Raw genomic sequence first — 20918 nt, 5'->3', positions numbered from 1 at the left:
ATACTGGTTTGTATATGCAAATTATGATACTGTTTCTTGTGCTCTATCATATCTCACTTCACGTGTAAGACAGTGCTATATGCGCTCTTCCACATGTTTTGAGCACATCCCTAAACTTTAAGCATGGCACTGAAACAAACAGCTCATAGGTTAATCCTCAGGCAATCACTTTTCCAACCATGCACAACAAACAGAGTAGCTATTTACTCTGCAAGTCAAATAGCGCCTAAGTGCCACATCAGGGTTTGGAAATTACTATACAAATGGTACAATATGATACAATCCAAACTAGCGTAGCGTCTCTACGTTGAAAGCATACATTTATCAAACATAAACATTTGTCTGATTCACCAAGACATTTTGGTCTCAAATGACAACGTTATGAACCACATGAAACTGATCCTAAAAAGATCCACAGGCTTTCAACAACAGACTGCTGGAAAGTCAAAATTACGATCTTGGCACAAACACCTTAAGAGATTGAATCACTGCTCACATAAATTCAAGACCTGCTAATTGTCAGGGCTGCACCCCTAGAGACCTTAAGCCAAAGATTCACAGTCGGAAGAAGCGCCTTTAGGAATGCTAGAATTCAGCTGTTCGGAGACCCTATGAACCTACCATCTTTCAGAAAATAGCAATTAACCCACCTATCCACTTCCACCCTTGAGTATTGTCACCCACCGCTCTTATGTCATGTTGCACAGTATGCTTGATTTAGGCAATATGTTGGTTAACATACCAGTTATCGAATGCCTATATATTTTTTGTCATGCTCCCAATTACTTCTGTGACCTCACAGAGGACTAGACCAGATGGTGAGGTATTACGAGTGATACCATGTGTAATTTAATATGATGTCACATGTGAGGCCACAATTAATGAACTAGGGCAGGTGATGGGTGTATAGGTAACCACAACTGATGTGTTTTGCCTGAAAAAACCTTACCGTAGCATCACTTTAGCTGTAGTGTTTTCAGCGAATTTCTGAGTTTTTTTATACGCACCTTAATCTTCTGAACAGTTACCCATACTTACCTTTGGGGTTTTATTTTGAGTAAATGTTTGGATTTTGTCTAAGGCCTTTATTATGAGTCTGGTGATCCACGGACCTCCAGCTCACAGTGGCGGTCTCCCGACCGCCCCATTACGACTAGGCCAGTCCGGCCTCCGTGGGACCCCCGCAACCGCCCTGGTGGTTGCACGGCGGTCCAGAGGCCTCAGTATGCGGTCCACAAAGCATATTACGAGTTTGTTCACGCCACACTTTTCATGGCGGTGCAACCGCCAATAAAAGTGTGGCCGTAAGGAACCAAAGGGGGCCCCACAGGGCCACCTGGTGCCTCATGCCATGTGGATGCACACACGGGGGCACAACTTGTGCCCCCCTGTGTACATGCACACCAGTACCTGCACGGCATGGACTGCAGCAGTTCATGCTGTGCAGGTATTGGCTTTGGCGTTCCCATTGCGGTGCCTATATAATAGGCACTGCCCTGAAAACGCCAGTGAACCGCCCATCAGACCAGGAGAAAACTCCTGATCTGGCGGGCGATTCCTACACGGGTTTGACGGTGCAGGAGCGGGGCGGTCCCACTCCCGCACGCCAAACTCATTGGTCCATGGTATTAAAAGAAGATACCCGTTGAAGGAAAAAGAGCAAGTTCAAATAGATCTTTACCATTAACAAAGAGACCAATGAAACATGCATGTCTAAAGCGTATAAAATAAGATTGAGAAGGTGGTAGCTGGGCAAATGAACACCAACATAATAAAGGGATTGCTAGAAGAGAAAACTAAACATAAAAGACTCGAAAGCTTCCACCTTTTGTGGTTTTAACATAACATAACAAGGTTATAGGCATAGGGGAAAGTTACACGACTATCAGGTGTGAGTAGTTGTATGTGTTGTTTTGCTTTGTAACGTTGCTTCAGTGGATCCATGTTGTTTGACTCTTAAACAAATGTAAGCAAACTATTCAATATCAACACTTAAGTAATATTATACTTTTTCTATTGAATTTTCAAGGTAATTCCCGTGGAAAAGCTTGTGAAAGGCCGCTTCCAGGATAATTTAGATTTCATCCAGTGGTTTAAGAAGTTCTTCGATGCTAATTATGATGGCAAAGAGTACAACCCCATGGAGGCTCGACAAGGACAAGATGCCCTTCCACCTCCTGATCCTGGCGAACAGATCTTCAACCTGCCCAAAAAGCCTCACCATGCAAACTCTCCCACAGCAGGTATTGTGACATTTTGCTAAGGTGCCATGGCTGCCTAGGCTTCCTGGAGTATATATTTGTACATTGAACAATGCTGATTTCAAGGCCTCAAACTGTGGTACATGTTGCTGCAGAAGACAAGCGTCCACTTGGAATGACTACCGGCTGAAGAGTACGCTTATTAGCAGATAACGCCTGGGTATCCTATGTTTGGAAGTGTGCCACTGCGTGTTTCCCTGCAGAGGCATGACCAGAGCGGCCATGAATCTCTTCTGGAGTTAACTATTGAGCAGGGTTAAAGGCAGCAGCCCTTGTTCTGCCTCTCTAACATTCATTGTAATCAATAACAGGTCTTAATAAGAATTAATGTCTTTCTCTCGCTGGTTCATGAAACTGCAAGTGTAATCTATTTTGATGTTTTTGGAACGCTTCCCCAGCCTAAATGCTGTCGCAGAGCAACAACACATTGATTTGTGTTGTAAGATGTGCTGAATTTTCAGGCATGGTAATCTGCTAAATGAGCTTGAGGTCATTGCATCAGTTGTATCCCTCTGATGCAGTTTCAGGGGCACACACTAGCAATATCTTCCCATGCACGTGTCATGCAGACACCGAGAGATTAGTAGGCAAGGCACAGAAATGGTGGTACACAGATCAGACTGGGCTACAGCAACAGTCGAGTTATGTGTGCTCATTCTGCTTCTCTTTGGCAGGTTACATTTTGGGTGGCTCATAAGAAGGTAACAGATGCTAGGTCTCAGTTTCTAAATCTGGTAAAACGAAACAGGAAGGGCCACGAGGAGATGTTAAACAAGCATTTACAATGCAATGGTCTCGGCATTGGTAAAGTTAGAGCTATTGGCATTGCTCATGACATTATTTTTGTTTATGTTTTAGTTTTTTAAAAACATTTAAAGAAACGGCATTGTTATTTACAATGTCAATAGCTTAATCACTCTCAAATGCGAGACCTATTGCATTTGCACCCACACACAGAGCCACCTACACACACACTGATTAAGCTATTGACATTGTAAATAACAATGCCGTTTCTTTACATGTTTTAAAAACAAAAACATTAAAAAAATTAATGTCATGAGCAATGCCAATAGCTCTAACTTAAACAATGCCGAGACCGTTGCATTGTAAATGCTTTTTTTTTTTTTAAATTGTAAGATTCCCACTCCCCTGATTAAGTATATCTCCAACCCTCACACGACACCAAAATACTTCCAAAATGATTCTCACATACAATAGGCTGTAAAACACGCAAACTATTTAAACACAAAGAAAACGATCTAAAGACCTGTGCGAAGTATACAAGCGCTATAATAAAACACAAAGTATCCTCAAAATGAGGTGTGAGCACAAAACACCACAAACAAGAACACCCACAGTATTCCGCTAACAAAGGTAGTATCCAGCTAACAAAGGTGAACGGTGTGTCATACAACTATCCTTAACTGGACCCGATGCCGGACTGGGTCACGTGTACGAATAACCTCTCCATGACATTATGAACACGAGCTTTCCATCATCCAGAAGATGCATTCTGGGAACTGCAGTCTTCGTGAACTTCAACTCAACCCATTGGAGTGTCACACCGGACAACAAGTTTGACATAAACAATGTGCAGGACTGGAACGTGCTGTGCTTCAAGGCGCTAGTATCCTTTCGTAACCTCAACGCCGACTACCCACTGGGCACAGAAAAAGATCCCAACGGGATTAGGTGCATTATTAAGAGAAAATACCCCCTCTCCTCCCCAATAAGCCTACAACAATGCCTATAGACTGGGCGCCGCTCTTGCCTGCCAAGCGCCTCGCACACCTGTCTCCATCCTCTGGGCGCTACGCCCTCACTTGCCTGCTCCTCTGTCCGCCAGGGTGTCCGCTGCAGGCGGCCCAGGCAGTGCCGGAGCCGGGCGCTGGAGTGATGCCAAGTGCTGGCGTGAGGGGTCCGGGTTCCAAGCTGCCTTGCCCTGGGCCGCGGCGGCGTCCGCTGCTTCTATCCAGCCGATCACGGGATCACTGGCACCGGCATGTGACTTCCACTGTCAGCCTCGGCCAGCCACGCGTCTGCGCCTGCGCGAGGCGAGAAGGGGCATGGCTTAAGTACATTTGGTGACCCTCAGTTCTGGGGGCAGCCGAAGGGCTCCATTGTAAGCTGCCCCTGTCCGTAGAGGAGGATCACACACACCACGCGTCCGGCAGGCGACGAGAGTCAGATCGCCATGGACGCGCTGAGAAGCCCAAGATTAAACTGATCGTGTTTGAGTGGCCTTTGGATACTTTCTTCTGCCCAAGATCAAACTCGTAGTGGGTTGAACGCGCCCACAGGAGAATGTTAGCACTACGCAAGCATGACCTAGTTTTCAACAGCAGAATATACATGTCACCCCAGCCCCTCACTGAGTCACAGAAAAGTAAACAAAAAAGCACACCGAAGCACACCACCGCCTTTCTCCGAGGCACAGCAGAAATGCCTCGGAGAAAGGGAGCGTCCTTTTCGGATTCGGGGGCGTGTTTTGCTGTTGTCTCCTCCCTGAGACTTTTCGCAAAAAACACGCCCCCCGATCCGAAAAGGACGGGGCAGGATTGGAGTGACGGGACCTCTTCTCCAATGGCTGGCCAGCATTTACTAGGCCAGCCAATGGAGAACAGGGGAGAAGAGGGGCGGGTTCAAGCCCCTCTTCTCCCAAGTCATTATCTCTCGCGAGCGAGACTGCGCAAGCGCAGCCATCGCTAGCCGAGACCTAAAAATGTCTTGGGAACCATGTCCTTGTAGCAGTATTTGTGAACACAGATAGGAGTGATGGAAAAAACACAATCGGGCACAACTTCATACTGAGGCCTGGTTTTACCTTCTGCTTTCACTCTCGCTTCACAAGACTTGTTATTCATAAATTAAGATAAACAAATGCCCCTGGTATCGTTACTCTACTGTGAAGCCATCCATATTTGACTTAATTTTCTATAGGCTGTGTTGTGACATGAAATTTCCTTTTTCCTTTTATTCCACACATGCCATTTGGGTCGATTCTAATGGCCTGCCTAACCTGTGTTTCCCAGTAAAGCATCCCTCTTAGTCCAGTCTTTGAGGTTGGCTGCATTCTCAAACTAAAATGCTTCAGACTCTTGATGTTGACCCTACTTCTGTAACACTAGGTAACATCACATATCAATGGCAAGTGTTCAGCTGCTAGACCCTTGTTGCAGAAATGACATATTACTTGTCTCATGACATACTCAGGTCGTTTCCTTTTTCTAAACGGTGAGATGAAGGAGGAAGAGTGGGGAACGGAGGAGAGCAGTTTGACAGATATTAAGACATGAAGACATTGTAACCGTGCATTTCTTAGAGTTCCTTTCAGCGGTGGCTCTTCCACTATGGCGGAGGAGCATCACCCCGCCCCCCTCCCCCCCCCCCCCACTCTCCCTCTGCCAGCAGCAGCGGCAAAACCTGAAAAATAAGCTGGTACTAAAGCAAGTTTATTATCTTTTTATTTTTCTCCATACAATGGAGTCTTGGGGTGTGGCTATGGGAATGACAGGCACAGGGTGAGGGGTAGGTGCACTGTTCTCAGTGGGCATGCCGGTTTGGCCGGACATCTCAGGCTGGTCAAACTGTCATGCGCACTGAAGCTCTCTCCAACCTGAGCTGCATTGCTGGGTTGGAGAGAGCAGGCACAGGCTCTCAGGCCAATTCTGGTGCTGCTGTCATGCTGCGAGAGCAGCGTAAGGGTCGCAGGGCAGTCTGGGACCCTGTGCCTGCAGTGCAGCCAGAAGAGCGGCAATGCAGTGAGATTCAGGTTTTTTGTTTTGTCGCCCCCCCCCCCTTGCCCGCCACTTTGCCCCGACACCAGCCGCGACTGTACCTTTCAACTATTGTGTGTTAGAGCAAGTCTAGTATTTTTCCAAACCCGAAAAGGGCCTTTTGCTACATCAGCATCGAGCCCAAATGTTTTCCCGGCCTCTGCGTCGAATATTCAGAGTTGTGCTCTCAAAGTGTATGTGAAGGAATTACAATGTGTTTTTAAAACAAAATCAACTTGACGGCTTAAAAGGAAAGGCACTCCAGCTCTGTAATGTTGAAGCTAGCCAGCGTTCTTGTTCAATTATCATTTATGGGGAATAACTGCTAGGGGATTAAGTGAGCTGTATAGTAGTAAAGCTCCCTAATGAGTATATGATTGTATACTGGGAGAGACCAATACCTTTGAAAAAATGCTAAGGCTGGGGAACCCCAAACATCGTGCAACAAGGAACAATATTTCACTGCATAACGTCCTGTGAGTCTGAGAAGACTACCATGGCTATTTCACAAAAGTAAGTAACACTTGTGAGTAATTTACACATGTAAATTTACTCTTATTTTTTTGACCAACTTTACTACTTTTGGCTATTTACAAAGTCCGAGTGTAAAGTTACTCAAAAGTGTAGGCTTAGACATCTCCACCCCCTGGAAAGGAAGGTGGAGCCTACAAGTGTAAGTTGCTACTAAGAAACAGTGGCAAGTCTAGAACCACACAGGGCCAATCCTTGGCATCAGAACATCCTCCCAGAGAAAATAATTAAGGCAGGGACTTAAATGTAAACTCTATAGAAAATAAAAATAATAAATTACATTGTTTCAAATGCTTAAAAATATAAATAAACTTAATAATAATGTTAAGAATATACAAATAGTACATATTTTTAATTGAATTATAAAATATTGTAATAACCTTTTTGCATTTAAAGATTAATGTGACAATAAATTGTATTAAATGTAGTTAAATTAGTTTTAATTATACAATTTCCTTTTAATAATTAGTAATGCATAATAATAAAACAAATAACGTACTTTAGGTGGGAAATTATTTAATTTAACCTTGAAACATGATTTAATGTACTATGATACATTTTTAATTCAAAATGTAATTAATAGTGCTGCAGATTTTTTAATTAGACCTACATTTAAAATAAATATGTATGCATATAAAATAAATATATAGGGGTGTTCTGGCTACAACATTGAGAATGCACCCGCAGATGATGCAAACTAAATTAGATTGTTCATTTTTTTTGGAGTCTACCAATATAAAATGGAGACGCTAGAGATCTGATGTTTATGTGCAAAATCTCTTTATATATTCCATGATTCAATATAAGACTTATAATTCCTGTTGTACAGTCCTCAATTAGACTCATGTGAACTTTCCACTGCATGTAAAAAACCTAAATAAAGTTGTTAGAAAAATTAAATAAATATATAAGAATAATTTGCAGTAGTCATTTCCAAGTTGAAAATTTTGCTTAACTCTACTCAATTAGAGTATGCAGGTGCTGGCCATCAGGTGGCTAAAGTGGTGTTTATTAATATTGGTCCAGGACAGTGTGTGGAGGAATATTACCAGAGCCACACTGGTGTGCATCTACCATGATAGACTATAGAGAAACAAATTATCTCACCTGTCTATAATTAGTCTTGCTGGTTAGAAGATGTGATTGATTATATGTTTTGTTATTCAAAGTTAAAAACAGGCTATTTCCTTTACAAATTCAAAATTGTTTCAAACTCTGAAATACATACTTTGGTTTCAGCGGTCTCTTTGAATGAGAGCCTTTTCTCGTTTGGGGTTGGTTTGTAAGGAGCTGCTTCTGTTTTAAAGTTAGCCCTATATATGTTCTCCTTTGTTGAATTCATACTGGTTCCTATACCATAGTCCTGTGCATCCATGTGGTTGACAATTAGATGCTAAGTCTTGAAAACTGAATTCTTGAACGCAGGTAATGGGACCGCTATCGCCAGTCCGTCATCAGACCAAAGGAGCTCTACCCACCGTGAAACCCTTGAGACAAAGTAAGCAATCTGTGAGCGAGGCAGACTGTATTCTCTTCAATGTGGGACATGTTAATCAGTTTACCAAGGAATCATTTTACATAACACGATCCCACTGCAAACATCTTGCAGGTTTTCCTCAGAAGGATACAATCCACTTCCATCTTTCCTGTCTAGAACTGTGTTTACCTCAGAGACCCTTTAGAACATTTTTTATAAACTGCAGATAATCCAGAAAACAGCCACAAAACAACTTCTTAATCCATGCACTCGGACTCAGATATCACCAGCACTTGAATCATTAGAGTGGCTAACAGCGGCTTGATGTATTACATTTAAAGCCATGTGCATTGCATATCAAGCCACCCACAGTACTTGGCCTCTGCCTTCGGCTGTGGGGAAGCAGACTGGAGGTACTGCTTTCAACTTTGTGTGACTCATGAGTGTGGTTCCTTTCAGCAAAGGAAAGACTATCAGTCATCACAGACTGCTGGCAATCTTTGGACTGAAGCTGCGCAAATGTGGAGGACATGCTGCTCAGCAAAGGGCTAGTATTGAACTACACTTCCCAACAGGGAATGATTTCTTGCATGTTTTAGAAAGATGGTGGCCATCTTTGATTATCAAGTACAAAGCTTCTCATGGATCATGGCATCCTTTGCTAGGCAATTTTGCTGCAGCCAAGGACCATGCCACATGGATTCTGAATTTCCTTGAAGGGAACTACAGTGTCCTAAAACATTGTTTTGCATGGACATGTGGATTACAGAGATGTTGCCTGAAGGCGTGTTGTTGATGAAAACACACTTTCAAAAATTCTCTTGAACATTTTATGTATATGTATTGATGAATGTTCTGTACCAGTTCTACAGAAGTCGAGAAGAAACTAAAACTCATCTTTCAAAGCAGAGTTTCTAGTGCTGAAGCTTGAGTTTTCAGGAACTACCAGTTTCATATTGAACTACAGAGATTTGGTTACACACAGATAGGATTCAACAGTTCATTGTATTCTCTCCTGCGCCATTCTACTTTCCCCACTCATACCAATGGCACTCATATACTTGTTTATGTGGTCACTGGTGGGGGCGGCGAGAGACAGAAAAGGGCATCGCTCCTGTTAGATCAGTGCATGCATACGTTTAGTGTATCTTGACATCAGGATAGATTTTCTTCCTATGGCAAGGCATAGATCGCTCCACTCTAGGTGTAACACACTTCAGACCAATCCTCTCTTTAAAAACAATCTTGCAGAAGCTCCTTATCACTTCAGACTAGAAAACATGGAGCTCAAGTGGATTCCTCCTAGAGTAAGAAGAATTGTATTATATTGTTTATTAACAATATCTTAGCACTTCACGCCACAGTATAGGGTGCCTAAGCACATTTTCGGATATGTAACACACTACACTGACAACTTAGCTAGAATTCCATAGAGCATTAAAAAACTGGCTTTTCCCACTTGTTTAAGAGTATGATGTAGACTGCCCCTACAAATGAAAAAAAGGTATCCATATGTACCAGTTTACTGAGTTATGTTAAACAAAACTTCTCCAAACCCAGCATACCTTACTGAATACCTTCCATATAAACCTTACTGCACCTAACTACATGTCAGCCATCCACTCCCAAATAGTCTCTTCTAAGGGCTATAGAAATGGTACAATACCAGGCATGTCCTTAACAATTAAGTAGGGAAATATTCGAGGCTGTTTTCAAAAGCAAGTTACACTTGTGAATAAGTTACATATGTACATTTACTCTTACACTTTTGAGTAATGTTACTACTTATGACTAGTCACCATTTACGAGTGTAAAATACCTAAAAAGTGTGCACTTGCAGGTCTCCACTCCCTGAATTCAGAGGGTGGAACCTTATTGACAGGTGTGACTTACACCTCACTCACTCAAAAAAGACTAGTAGTAAGTCCCGCTCCACACATGGTCAACTACTGGTACTGGAACACCCTTCCGTTGAATATAATTACGGCAGGTCGTAGTTCCCCCAGTGGCAGAGATCTCCCTAAGGTAATGTATATGGACAAGTAGGAAAGTTATTTAAAATGTAAAAAAGTTAGAAAACAAATGTTTCATTAGATAATGATGTTAATTAATTGTTTATATTTATTTGAAATGTGCACCAAACAAAAAAAGTTACAGCATTAATACATTAATTACAATTTGAAATGTAAATATTTAAATTGTATCAAATAACATTAGAAATATTTTTCCAAAGATAAATAAAAAAAGTTTAATTAAAACTATCATTTTATTCTATATTAATAATTTTAATATAGTGATGCATAGAATTCATTACAACGAATTTAATTGTATTTTTATAAAAATGAATGTTACATTATTTTTAAAATTCAAAAAGGTTATTTGTAAAATTAAAATTCATTTTTTATTTTTTGATAATTTTTATAACAATAAATTAAATGTATATTTGTAAATAGTTTATACAACTGAATTTCGTTTATCATTATTTTCTATGAGGTTTAATTTAAAGTCCCAACCTCCATTATTTTTTATGGGAGGGTGTCGCAGTATTAATGGTTGGCAATGTGTGGTGTTGGACATGTACTACTATTGTGGGTCATTTTTGGTTGTAGTAGCTTTAAAAGTGCAGTTTGTGAATAGGAAGGGGCTTACTCTTTTGTGACTCAGTGTATGTCCGTCTCCAAACCCCTCCCTAAAACACCCATTACTCCTCCCTAAACCCCTCCCCTTTAATCATAAGTATTCCCCATTTTTCAGCCACTCCTCTCTGTCCTTCTTATATTTTCTATTAAAACTTACACCTACATGTAGTTCTCAGTGTAAAGATATGAGAGTGGGAGGTGGAAGCTCTGCATGTAAGATTGTGAATATCATTTTGTACTACGTTAGTAGTACTATTGTATGGTTAATAAACGTACTACAAAATACAGATTGTGTATAAGCATCATTAGCTTTAACTCATGGATTGTTGAAACAAATCTAAGTTGAGTTTTTTCTCCTTTTACAAGGTCAGTAATTGTTTTAATTTGACCTGGAATGTTTGGCCTTTAAAATGCAGCTGGAATGTGATTTGGCATCTTTCCGGTATAGTGAGTTGGGGTAGTTTTCTTTTAATTCCTTTTATGGCTGTCCCTACTTAGTCGCTGTTTAGCATACTTGTATATTTGGCAGTGAGTGCCACAGTGAGATGTCGTGCGGATGGCTACTTTTGTCGAAACTGTATGCAAGCATATTTATCCAGTTCCAAACATTATTTGGGGGCAGTACAAATATAAGGTATTATGATAGGATTTGTGTGACTAAAGTTCCTTAAACAACCAGTTGAAAAAATACCATGAAATATCTTGAGTTTACTTGTCTTTAAGACACTGAGCACAAAGTTTGGTTTGGTGAAAAATCAACATTTTCACTATGCACTTAAATTCTGTGGGGTTCCATATTTCAGTCTTGCAATCATTGTAAAGACACATTTCAGATGTTAGTGTTTATTTGAATTTAAATATTGCCATGTGACGCTGTACCCCTGTTTGTTGTGTTTTATTTCCTGGTGGGATGGAGATGGTAAGATGTATTTTCAAATCCTTAGCATTCTCTATTGGATGCAGACACTGTGAGTCGGCAGGCTCGAGCCATGTTTCTGCCTCGTAACCCAGGTTGTTTCTCCTCAAAAGGTGGTTAGCTGGTTTATATGTGGCTGTCAACGTGACTTTTCCACCACCAAAATACATCCAAGTCATATAGTTAATGTATAACTTGAAAGGAATATGAAATGAATTGCTTGTTAGTGAAAAAGAGTATCGTATTGAAATCAAAAGCAGTCCTATAATGTTCTATTATCAGCTAAGTATCGTAATTGGTGTGGCCAAAAAGGTAAAAGTGGTTTAATGGGTTTTGGCCCACTAGCAAATTGTGAATATAGCAATGATGAGCAAATGTTTCAACTATAGCTGTGCTAATGTTATGTTAACTTGCGTTGCACCCTTCTACAATTTGTAAGGTGCCATAGCGAAGTATGAGTTGGTGGAAAATTATTGGGTTTGAGAGATTATGAAGTCATACAATATTGTTAGTTTTGTAGCTGCACCTAGATGCATTGTTCAACTGCAGTAACAAGATGCATTTATGTGCTGATCAAAAAATTTTGTTCTCTGATAGATTTTGCTGTGCTGGCTACAAATATGCTCCTCGAATCATACATCCTGGCGCCATGATACTTTGTTCCCCAATGGGAACATCATGCACCACAAAATGTAAGTCCGGTTTTAAATACCCTCCTTGGAAATATAAGCTTCATTATTCCTCTGACGGTTAAGATACCATCTTCTCTGGGCTGTCCTTCTAAAGAAACTAACGGGAACATTCTGCTAATGCCCTGTAGAGAGGACAATAGCAATCCTCAAATAATTTCTACAACCCTCCTTGCTAAACAGACCTAAAGAATCATTTCTTTCTCAACCTCTATCATTATAAAGCACTCGACTCTTTTCCTATTAGGGATAACATTGCCATTCACTTGCCAGCTCAGAAACCTATTCTCCTAGAACTATGGACGTTTTGGGGTGGGGCCACAGGAACTGACTTTATTCCTCCTGCTCCTATCTCGTCCCAGGCTTTCAAGAACACTTAAGAGCACAGAAACTGCTGATCCTGATGGTCATCGACAACATACCCCAGAGAAAGTGGAACGTGAGGCTTTATTTTTTTTATTTTTTTTTTTAATTATTTTTATTGCAGGAATCAGTAAATCGTTACATGATCGGCCAACATTATATCTCAAACCAAAGCATTGAAACACAGCCCTCCATCCCCCTCCGGATGTTGCTTACACAGCCATTCAGCCCACAACCCTGGGGTCGGGCGGCGAAATTCAATGGGGGCTCCGGAGGATGTCGAGGTTGGCCCGGAAGATCCATTGTCCTTCATCTGCTTTTCTAAACAAGCCTATAACTCCAAAAGAACCCCCCACCCTCAAAACACCCCAATCCCAGGAAAACCCCTCCCCCCCCCGCCATCAGCGCGCGGCATCAACCGCAACCGGATCTTCTAGAGGACCCATAGGGAAAACCAATAAAGCTGAGAAGTGCAACCATCTAATGGGACTCGGGGCGCGCCGCTTCCTCACGTTCGGCGTCGCCGGGGGCGCAATAATCCCTAAGGGCCTGCACTAGCATCTCCCACTCCAGCGCTGTCTCCTCGGCCTTCTCGTTACGCTGCCTCCAGGCTAGCTGGTATCTAAGCGTGCTCTCCCCTGCTGCCCACTTCAAAAATTCGCTGTGCCACCGGCTCCCTGTCGGGCCGGCCCGTGCCTTCCAGTTCCTGGTCACCTCCCGTTTAGCAAGGAGCAGCCCCAAATCAATGAATTTACTAGATATTTTATTCTTGGGGGTATGAGGGAACCAGTGCAGGAGACCCACCGCCGCATCCAACGAAAGGGATCGCCCCGTCGTCTCCTCCAGGGTCTTCCCCACTTCCTCCCAATAGGCCGACAGTCCCGGGCAGGCCCACAGCATGTGGAGAAGGTCCGCCTCCTGGGCCGGGCACCTGGGGCACTCCGCCGATGCCGTAGCAAAATATCGCCTGATTTTCACCGGGGTCAAATATGCTCTATGGAGCACATAATAATGGACTAATTGAAAGCGGGCGTGGCGTGTGCCCTTCCAGGCTCGCCGCACCAACTGAGCCCAGGTCGTCTCTGGGATCTCCCTGCCAATGTCCTCCTCCCATCGGTTTCTCAGGGTGGTGAGGGGAGCCAGCCCCTCGTTGAGCAGTCTACCGTAAAGGCAAGTGACCGCCCTTACCGTGCCCGCGGACATCATCACGTATTGGCACACCTGGGATAAAGGGGGTTCCGCCTGCCCGGACCGCCAGTGCGCCTGGATCGCTCGAACAAGGGCCGAGTGCAGCAAAAAGTCGCCCCGGGGAATCCCGAAGCGATCAATGAGCTCCTGGAATGGCAGGATCGTCCCGTCCTCATATAGATCACCGATGAGCTGCAGACCTGCGTCCTCCCAGGTCGCCAAGCGCGACCAATCACCCCCATGGGGCAAAGCCGTTAGCATCCCCAGCGGTATTTCGGGTGCATACGGTGTTCGCTGGTGGCCCCGGGCGTGAGCTCGGTTCCAGCACAGGCGAACGGTCCGCTCCTCCATTGACAAGTCCTGCAAGGCCAATTGTTGCCTCATCACTATGAAGGAGAGAACATGCCTGGCCATACCCGTACCCCTCCTATCCTCGGGGCCCCGGAACTCCCGAGCGATCTCCTGGGTGAAGGTCTGGAGCTGCGCCGCTAAGTAATACTTTTCGAAGTCCGGCACCGCGAGCCCACCCTCCTCCTTCGGCCTCATCAGGGTCTTGAGGGCCACCCGCCGGCGGCCCGAGCCCCAAAGGAATCCGACTATCAGTGAGCGTAATAGTCGAAACGTGGTCGGTGGGATCCAGATCGGTAGTGTCCGGAAATAATATAACATCCGGGGGAGCGCCACCATTTTAAGCAGAGCAATCCGCCCTGCCACCGAGAGCGGCAGCGTGGCCCAAAAGCCCATACTGCCTCGAAGTGCCCGGATGCCCCGGGCAATGTTCCCATCGAGGAGGCCAGAGGGTTCATGATAAACATACACCCCTAGATATTTGAAGCAGTCGGGTTCCCATCTAATCTCCCTACTTAAAGCAGGTGTAGGGGTGCCCCTGCGAATCGGGAAAAGACAAGTCTTAGTCCAATTCACTCGGAGGCCCGAGACCTCCCCAAACTCCGTGAGCGCCGTCGCAGCTCCCTGTAGAGCAGCAAGCGGGTCTTCTAGGAAGAGCAACAGGTCGTCTGCGTATAGTGAGACGTAGTGCGGGCCCGACAGGGTCCGTAGGCCCGCGTAATGGGCCCCCGACCGGAGATGCAACGCAAGAGGCTCCACCGCCAGCGCAAAGAGCAGCGGGGACAGCGAGCAGCCCTGCCTCGTGCCTCGTTCCACCGGGTATCGTGAGGAAATCAGCGGTCCCGCCCGGACCCTGGCCGACGCCGAGGCGTACAGCACCCTGGTCCATCTGACGAAACCCTCCCCGAGGCCGAACCTCCGCAACACAGTGCAAAGGTAGTCCCATTCCAGGCTATCAAAAGCCTTCTCTAAGTCCACTGATAGGACAACCGGGCACGGGGCGTCTACAAGCGGTTCCCCAAGCAGGCGGCACAACCTGCGAATGTTCATGGTCGTGTTACGCCTGGGGATAAAGCCAGCCTGGTCCTCATGCACCAAGGAACTCATGTGCCCAAGCAGCCTCGTGGCCAAGATGCTGCTCAGTATTTTATAATCCACCGTCAGCATCGATAAGGGACGGTAGGACCCCGGATCGGATGAGTCCCTGCCGGGCTTGAGGAGCGGGACCACCAAGGCCTCACACATCGAGCCTGGAAGACGCCCCAGCCTCCTCGCCTCTTTATATACCACCAACAGCCTAGGGGCTAGGAGGTCGGCATAGGCCGCGTAGAACTCTACAGGAAGCCCGTCCAGGCCCGGGGTCTTATTTCTCGCCATCTTTTTAATGGCGCTACGGATCTCTCCCAGTTCTATGTCGGCCCCCAAGGTTTTCGCCACCTCCTGCTCCATTGGTCGAATCTCTAGGGGCCGTAAATAATTATCTAGCAGGTCAGGGTCTCGGCCAGAGCGACTACGGTATAAGCACTCATAGTATTGCCGGTAGCAGCTCAGAATCGCAGGCTGAGTATACACCAGGGTTCCGTCCGCCCTACGCATGGACGTTGTCAGTGAAGTCTGCCGCGTAGGGTTGGCCAGCCAAGCCAACAGCGCGCTCAACCTATCCCCCTCTGCGATGGACCGAACCGTATAGGCTTTATAGTCAAAACAGCGGAGCCGTTCGACCTCCGCCGCCACCGCCTCTCTCGCCTCCGCCGTGCGTACCTGTAAGTCTGGGCGCCCTGGGCGGCGTAATTCCAACTCGCGGAGTTTCCGATCCGCTGTCTCCAGGTCTGCGAGGATAACTCGCCGCACCCCGACCTGTTTAGAAATGCAGTACCCCCTCACCACCACCTTAAAAGCGTCCCACTCTAACGCTCTCATGCTCGCGGTGCCACCGTTGGACGCGAAGTACTCCGAGATCGTGTCACCCAGACCCGCCTTGAAGACACTGTCCTCAAGGGTCTCGGGACGCAATTTCCAGGTGGGCACCGCTGGTACCCCGGGAAACCAGCGAAGGTCCAACAAGAGGGGGTTATGATCAGAAATGGTTCTGGTCAAATATTCAGACCGGACCGCCGCCGAAACCAATTCGGGCGAGCCAAGAAATCCGTCCAGTCGAACGTGCAATTCATGGAGGCTCTAGAAGTAGGAGTAGTCCCTAGTTGTGGGGTGTTGCGCCCTCCAAATGTCCGTTAGACCCCAGTGAGTCTGCCAGTCCCGACGGTCCCTAGCCAAACGACGAACCGGAGAGTCAGGGAGGGGTGGGTGCGAGCGGTCATTGTCTACATCCACTACAGAATTGAAGTCTCCACCCAGCAGGATGGGCCCGGAGAGGCAGTGGGCCAGCGAGCCCGATAACCTGGAAAGGAAGGCAGTCTGGTCGACATTAGGAGCATACACACAGCAAACGTTTAGGTCTCTCCCTCCCAAAGTCCCCGAAATGGCCACATAGCGCCCCTCTGGATCTATCACTGTGTTCGTGACTTGGAAGGGGACCCCAGCCCTAACCCAAATCAGCGCCCCTCTGGCATACGCGGAGTACGAGGTGCAAAAGACCTGCCCTCTCCATCTGCGCTGTAGCGCCGCCCCTTCCGCCTTGTTCAGATGGGTTTCCTGTAGCAGCGCCATTTGTATCCCCCTACGCACTAAGTAAGCGTGGACCTTGTGACGCCTGGACATTGTATGAAGCCCCCGTACGTTCCAAGTAACACATTTCAGATTGGCAACCTCAGCCATTGTCCCATATCAGTCTCGCAAAGTCTCCCCAGCTGGGTCCCAACCATGCAAGGACATCTATCCTCACAGCACTGATGGCGGCCATTTTCCCCAACCAAAACTGAACAACCCAAAAATTAATCAACTCCCCATCCACCCTCCCCAGAACAGGACCCAAATAGCACCATCTAGTTCCCATCCAAACCACACTCGCTAACAACCCACTACACCCTACTAATCCTGCAGTCGCCACCACAGGAAGGCCTTTAGGGCCAGGTGCGGGCTGGACGGAGGCAATGGGCCCTCGTCGCCCAGGCCACCAGGACTAGAGCAAGCCCAAAACAATGTCACGAAAATAACCCCCCAGGGGGCCAGTCCAGGGCACCCCACCCATCCTACCCCGATAGACAGCAACTCTTACCGTCCCCCGCCATCCCCCCGCCGGGCCCCCACCCAAACTGAAGAAGCACACCCTGCTACCCCTGTCCATCTAGTATGTCCTCCACCGATTGTGGTGTGATCTCCGGCATATGACCACTGTCCGGCACAGATCCCTCGGAGTCCGTTGAACCCCCCTCGTCACCCGGGACCCCTTCCTCCACAGTGGCATCGTCCCGCGACCCAGACAGCGCCGTCAGCACCTCCAGCACTCCCCTCCGCTCCGTCGATGTCTCCACAGTTGAGGGACCCCCCGATCGGCCCCCACGACCTCGAGGCCTCCTGGATCTCCGCCTCTGTCCCGGCTCTGCCATCCGTCGAGGCGAGGAGCCGGGTCCACCTTTCCCCGCTCTATATAGTTCGAGCCAGTGACAAACGTCCTCTGGGGTGTCGAAGAACTGGGTCTTGTCATCGACAATTACGCGGAGCCTCGCCGGGTAGAAGAGCGAGTACTGGATGCCCTCGCTCCGGAGCTCGCGCTTGACCGCCAGGAAGGAGAACCGTCTGCGTTGAGTCTCATAGGTGTAATCCGGGAAGATGTTCACCTGGCTGTTCGCCACTTTGAATGGCCCGTTATGTCTAGCGGCATTGAGGATCAGGTCCCTATCCCTGAAGTGCAACAACCGCGCCACCACCGGCCGCGGGGCACGGCCCTGCTGCGGCGGCCTTGCCGGGACTCTATGGGCACGCTCCAGGGTGTAGAAGGAGGACAGACCCTCCGGGGCCACCGTGTCGCGGAGCCAGGCCTCCAGATACGCCACCATGTCGCCATCCTCGATCTTTTCCGGTAGGCCTACCACACGAATGTTGTTCCTCCTGTTACGGCCTTCCGCATCCTCCGCTCTCTGCTCGAGGACCGTGATCCGGGATAAGGCCTCTTTCACTTCCGCGGCCAGGGTGCGCTGTGCCGGCTCCAAGGTTTTCACCGAGTCCTCCACTTCCTTGACCCGGTCCGACAGTTTGCCGTGGTCCGCTCTAAGGAGACCCAGGCTCGTCGCCACCTGGGCAATGTCCTGCTGGAGGGCCGAGCGCGTGGTCGCTATTGCCTCCAAAACGCGGTCGAATTGCTGCTGCAGAGGTGCACCGCCGGCCTCCTCTGGGCCCCCGCGTTCCTCCTTGTCCTGGGTCTCCAGGTCCGAGACGACCGGGGCAGTCCCCTTGGCGCCTCTAGGTTTCCCCATGTCGTCGGCCGCTCTCCGTCCGGGCCCCGGAGCAGGCGTCCCCGAGTGTCGGCACCGGCTACGACTCCCTCGGGTGCTAGGCCTCAGGTCGAGTGCCGGAGATCCCCGTCTCCAGGGCCCGTTGGATCGTCCCAGCCGCGGCCCGTGCCACCACCGTGTCGTCCGGGGGCACCGCGGAGGAGGCGGGGACAATCGTCGCCGGGCCGGGCAGGCCCACACGGCCGACCGAGTCCCGGAGCGAGTGTCACCAGCTCTATCGGATAACTCGCGGCTCCAAAGGGTTGCGCCTCCCATGGGAGTGGGTCAGCCGGGAGAAAGTAGCCAAGTGCGATGCGGGGAGTGGGGCCACCGTCGGGATCCCCAGTTGTCCCCGCGTGGGATCCGCTATGGCTAGGGCATCCGTTCATCCGAGTGTAATCCCCAGGGAAAGAGACCACTCTGACCGATGTCCAGCTTCAATCCCCACCGGGAGATTGCCGAGCAGGGGGCGCCCCGCCGTCAGCGACGGTCCTCCAGTCTATCGGATCCGGCCAAGGGGACAAAGAAGTCCGGGCGCCATGTTGGGTCACACTCCGCAGTTCCCTTAACTGCGATTTTCACCGGGTCACCGCTCTTGCCGATCGCGCCGGGGGCCCCGGCAGGCCTCCGTCGGGCTGGTCACCAAAATGCGGGGGTCGGGGTGCCCCGCAGCCGCCGATTTACAGGATAATCACGGGCTCAGTCCCGGAGCCGAGCTCTCAGGCGACCATCGCCATCGGCGCCCAAGCCACGCCGTGGAACGTGAGGCTTTACTGTACCATCTTTAGATTGCAAAATGAGATCAAGGATGGTTCCAAAACCATGCTGAGTCTCAACTAGTTAATCCTCTTCCTTCCAGAGAAGTCTTTCAAAATGGCCACTCCGGGCCAAATTCCTTTACCACTAAAGACAGGCAATTGACTGTGAAGGGGTCAGTCTATAGGACACTTACCTGTGTGTCTCGGTAGCCTCAACAAAGGAAATTCCTGAGATTCATAGCTCAGGACAGCCACCGACAGAACATGGGGATCCTGCTTGGGTTCAGCGCGACCACTTTTACCCCAAGGGTGCCTACGGGGTGCATTATCTGGGTGAAAACTCACTTTGATCAAAGACTGATTAGTGAGGCCCTCCTCCTCTGAGGTGGCAGCCCTGGATTTCCTGAACTGAAACAGATCTCTTCTGTTCATCATTGGTCTGTCCATGACTGAGTAAAAATACCCTCTCCCTTCATCAGAGAGGCTTCTGTTCATCTGAGCATTGCTGAAAACCAGGTTGCATATGGTGTCACTTCCTCTAAAAAGAGTTCTTGTCCTTCAGCAGACCTTTTTCAATTTCTGTTCTAAATTGACCATCACCGGGTGGGGGTTTCAGAGGGTGCAGAATTTATTGCCTTCAAATATCCAGAGGCTTCTTCTGACCTGCCAATAGAAAGACTATAGATGCATCTGGCCTCCCAGTGGTGTCTGGCGAGAAACCACCAGTCAGCCGATATTTTCATCTTGTCCAAGTCCTAAATAATCATAGTGGACTCAGGAGAAATTTTTTTTCTCTGGGTTACCAAAGGCCCGTTCTGAGACTCAAGCTTTGATAATAATTGATTTTGATGGTATGCAGGTGGGGTGCTCAACCGTTGTTAACAAGCAGACTCACTTTTTCATATAAACATGCTGGAGCTGAAGGTAGTGTTTCTAGCTCATAGAGCCCTCCTAGCCTCTCTGGATGACGCTAGTGTGTTGATCCTCAATAATAACACCAAAATCATGCCATACATGAGGGGGTGGAACTCCTACCAATTCTGCGGGTTTGTCATTGAGGTGTTGAACTAGGCACTGAGTTTGGCCCTGTGACTTTTAGAAGTCGACACAGTGTTAGCCTTTGAAACTTCAATAACCAGGTAGACTTCATGAGCATAACAACTTAGCATGTTTAGGCAATTGTCAGCTGAGCAACTTTGCCTGATCCGCTTCTTTCGGCTTTGGAGGACCTCTACATGTTCTTCCTTGTTTTCATGCACAGTTGCAAGTGTGCTCCCTGTGCCTCCAGGATGGGCGGAGACACATTCCCTCTGAAATGGTCCAGATTTACACTGTATTCCTTACCAAGGCTACAATGATTCTCAAGATGATTGTCAAAATGAGACACTCGCCAGGGTACTCCATGATCCTGGTATTATCTGTGTGGCCCAAATATCTTATTTTCACAGACTACATACCTTGGTGGCAAATGCTTCCTGAAAATGGGGACTTTTTCCTCTCTGCAAAACGGGCGGATTTCCCAGCCCTTTCCTCAGTCGTTTATATTAGCTGTCTGGTTCCTAGCAGTTATATTCAATTATG

The 20918-nt window shown here is 47.5% G+C and overlaps 1 protein-coding gene across 3 annotated transcripts in view; it reads left to right on the top strand.

Moving 5' to 3' along the window:
- Positions 1-20918, top strand: part of MAPRE2 (microtubule associated protein RP/EB family member 2) — a 672904-nt gene that overhangs the window by 615413 nt on the left and 36573 nt on the right. For all 3 annotated transcript variants that reach the window (XM_085605669.1, XM_085605668.1, XM_085605671.1), the window contains one exon: positions 2030-2243. In XM_085605669.1, the coding sequence (XP_085461795.1) occupies positions 2030-2243 (214 nt within the window). The remainder of the gene's footprint in view (positions 1-2029; positions 2244-20918) is intronic.

This window comes from Triturus cristatus, chromosome 5_1 (genome assembly GCF_964204655.1).
Source record: "Triturus cristatus chromosome 5_1, aTriCri1.1, whole genome shotgun sequence".
NCBI classification, from domain to species: domain Eukaryota; kingdom Metazoa; phylum Chordata; class Amphibia; order Caudata; family Salamandridae; genus Triturus; species Triturus cristatus.
Note: the sequence above shows the minus strand (reverse complement) of the source record. Positions and strands in the feature narration are given on the sequence as shown.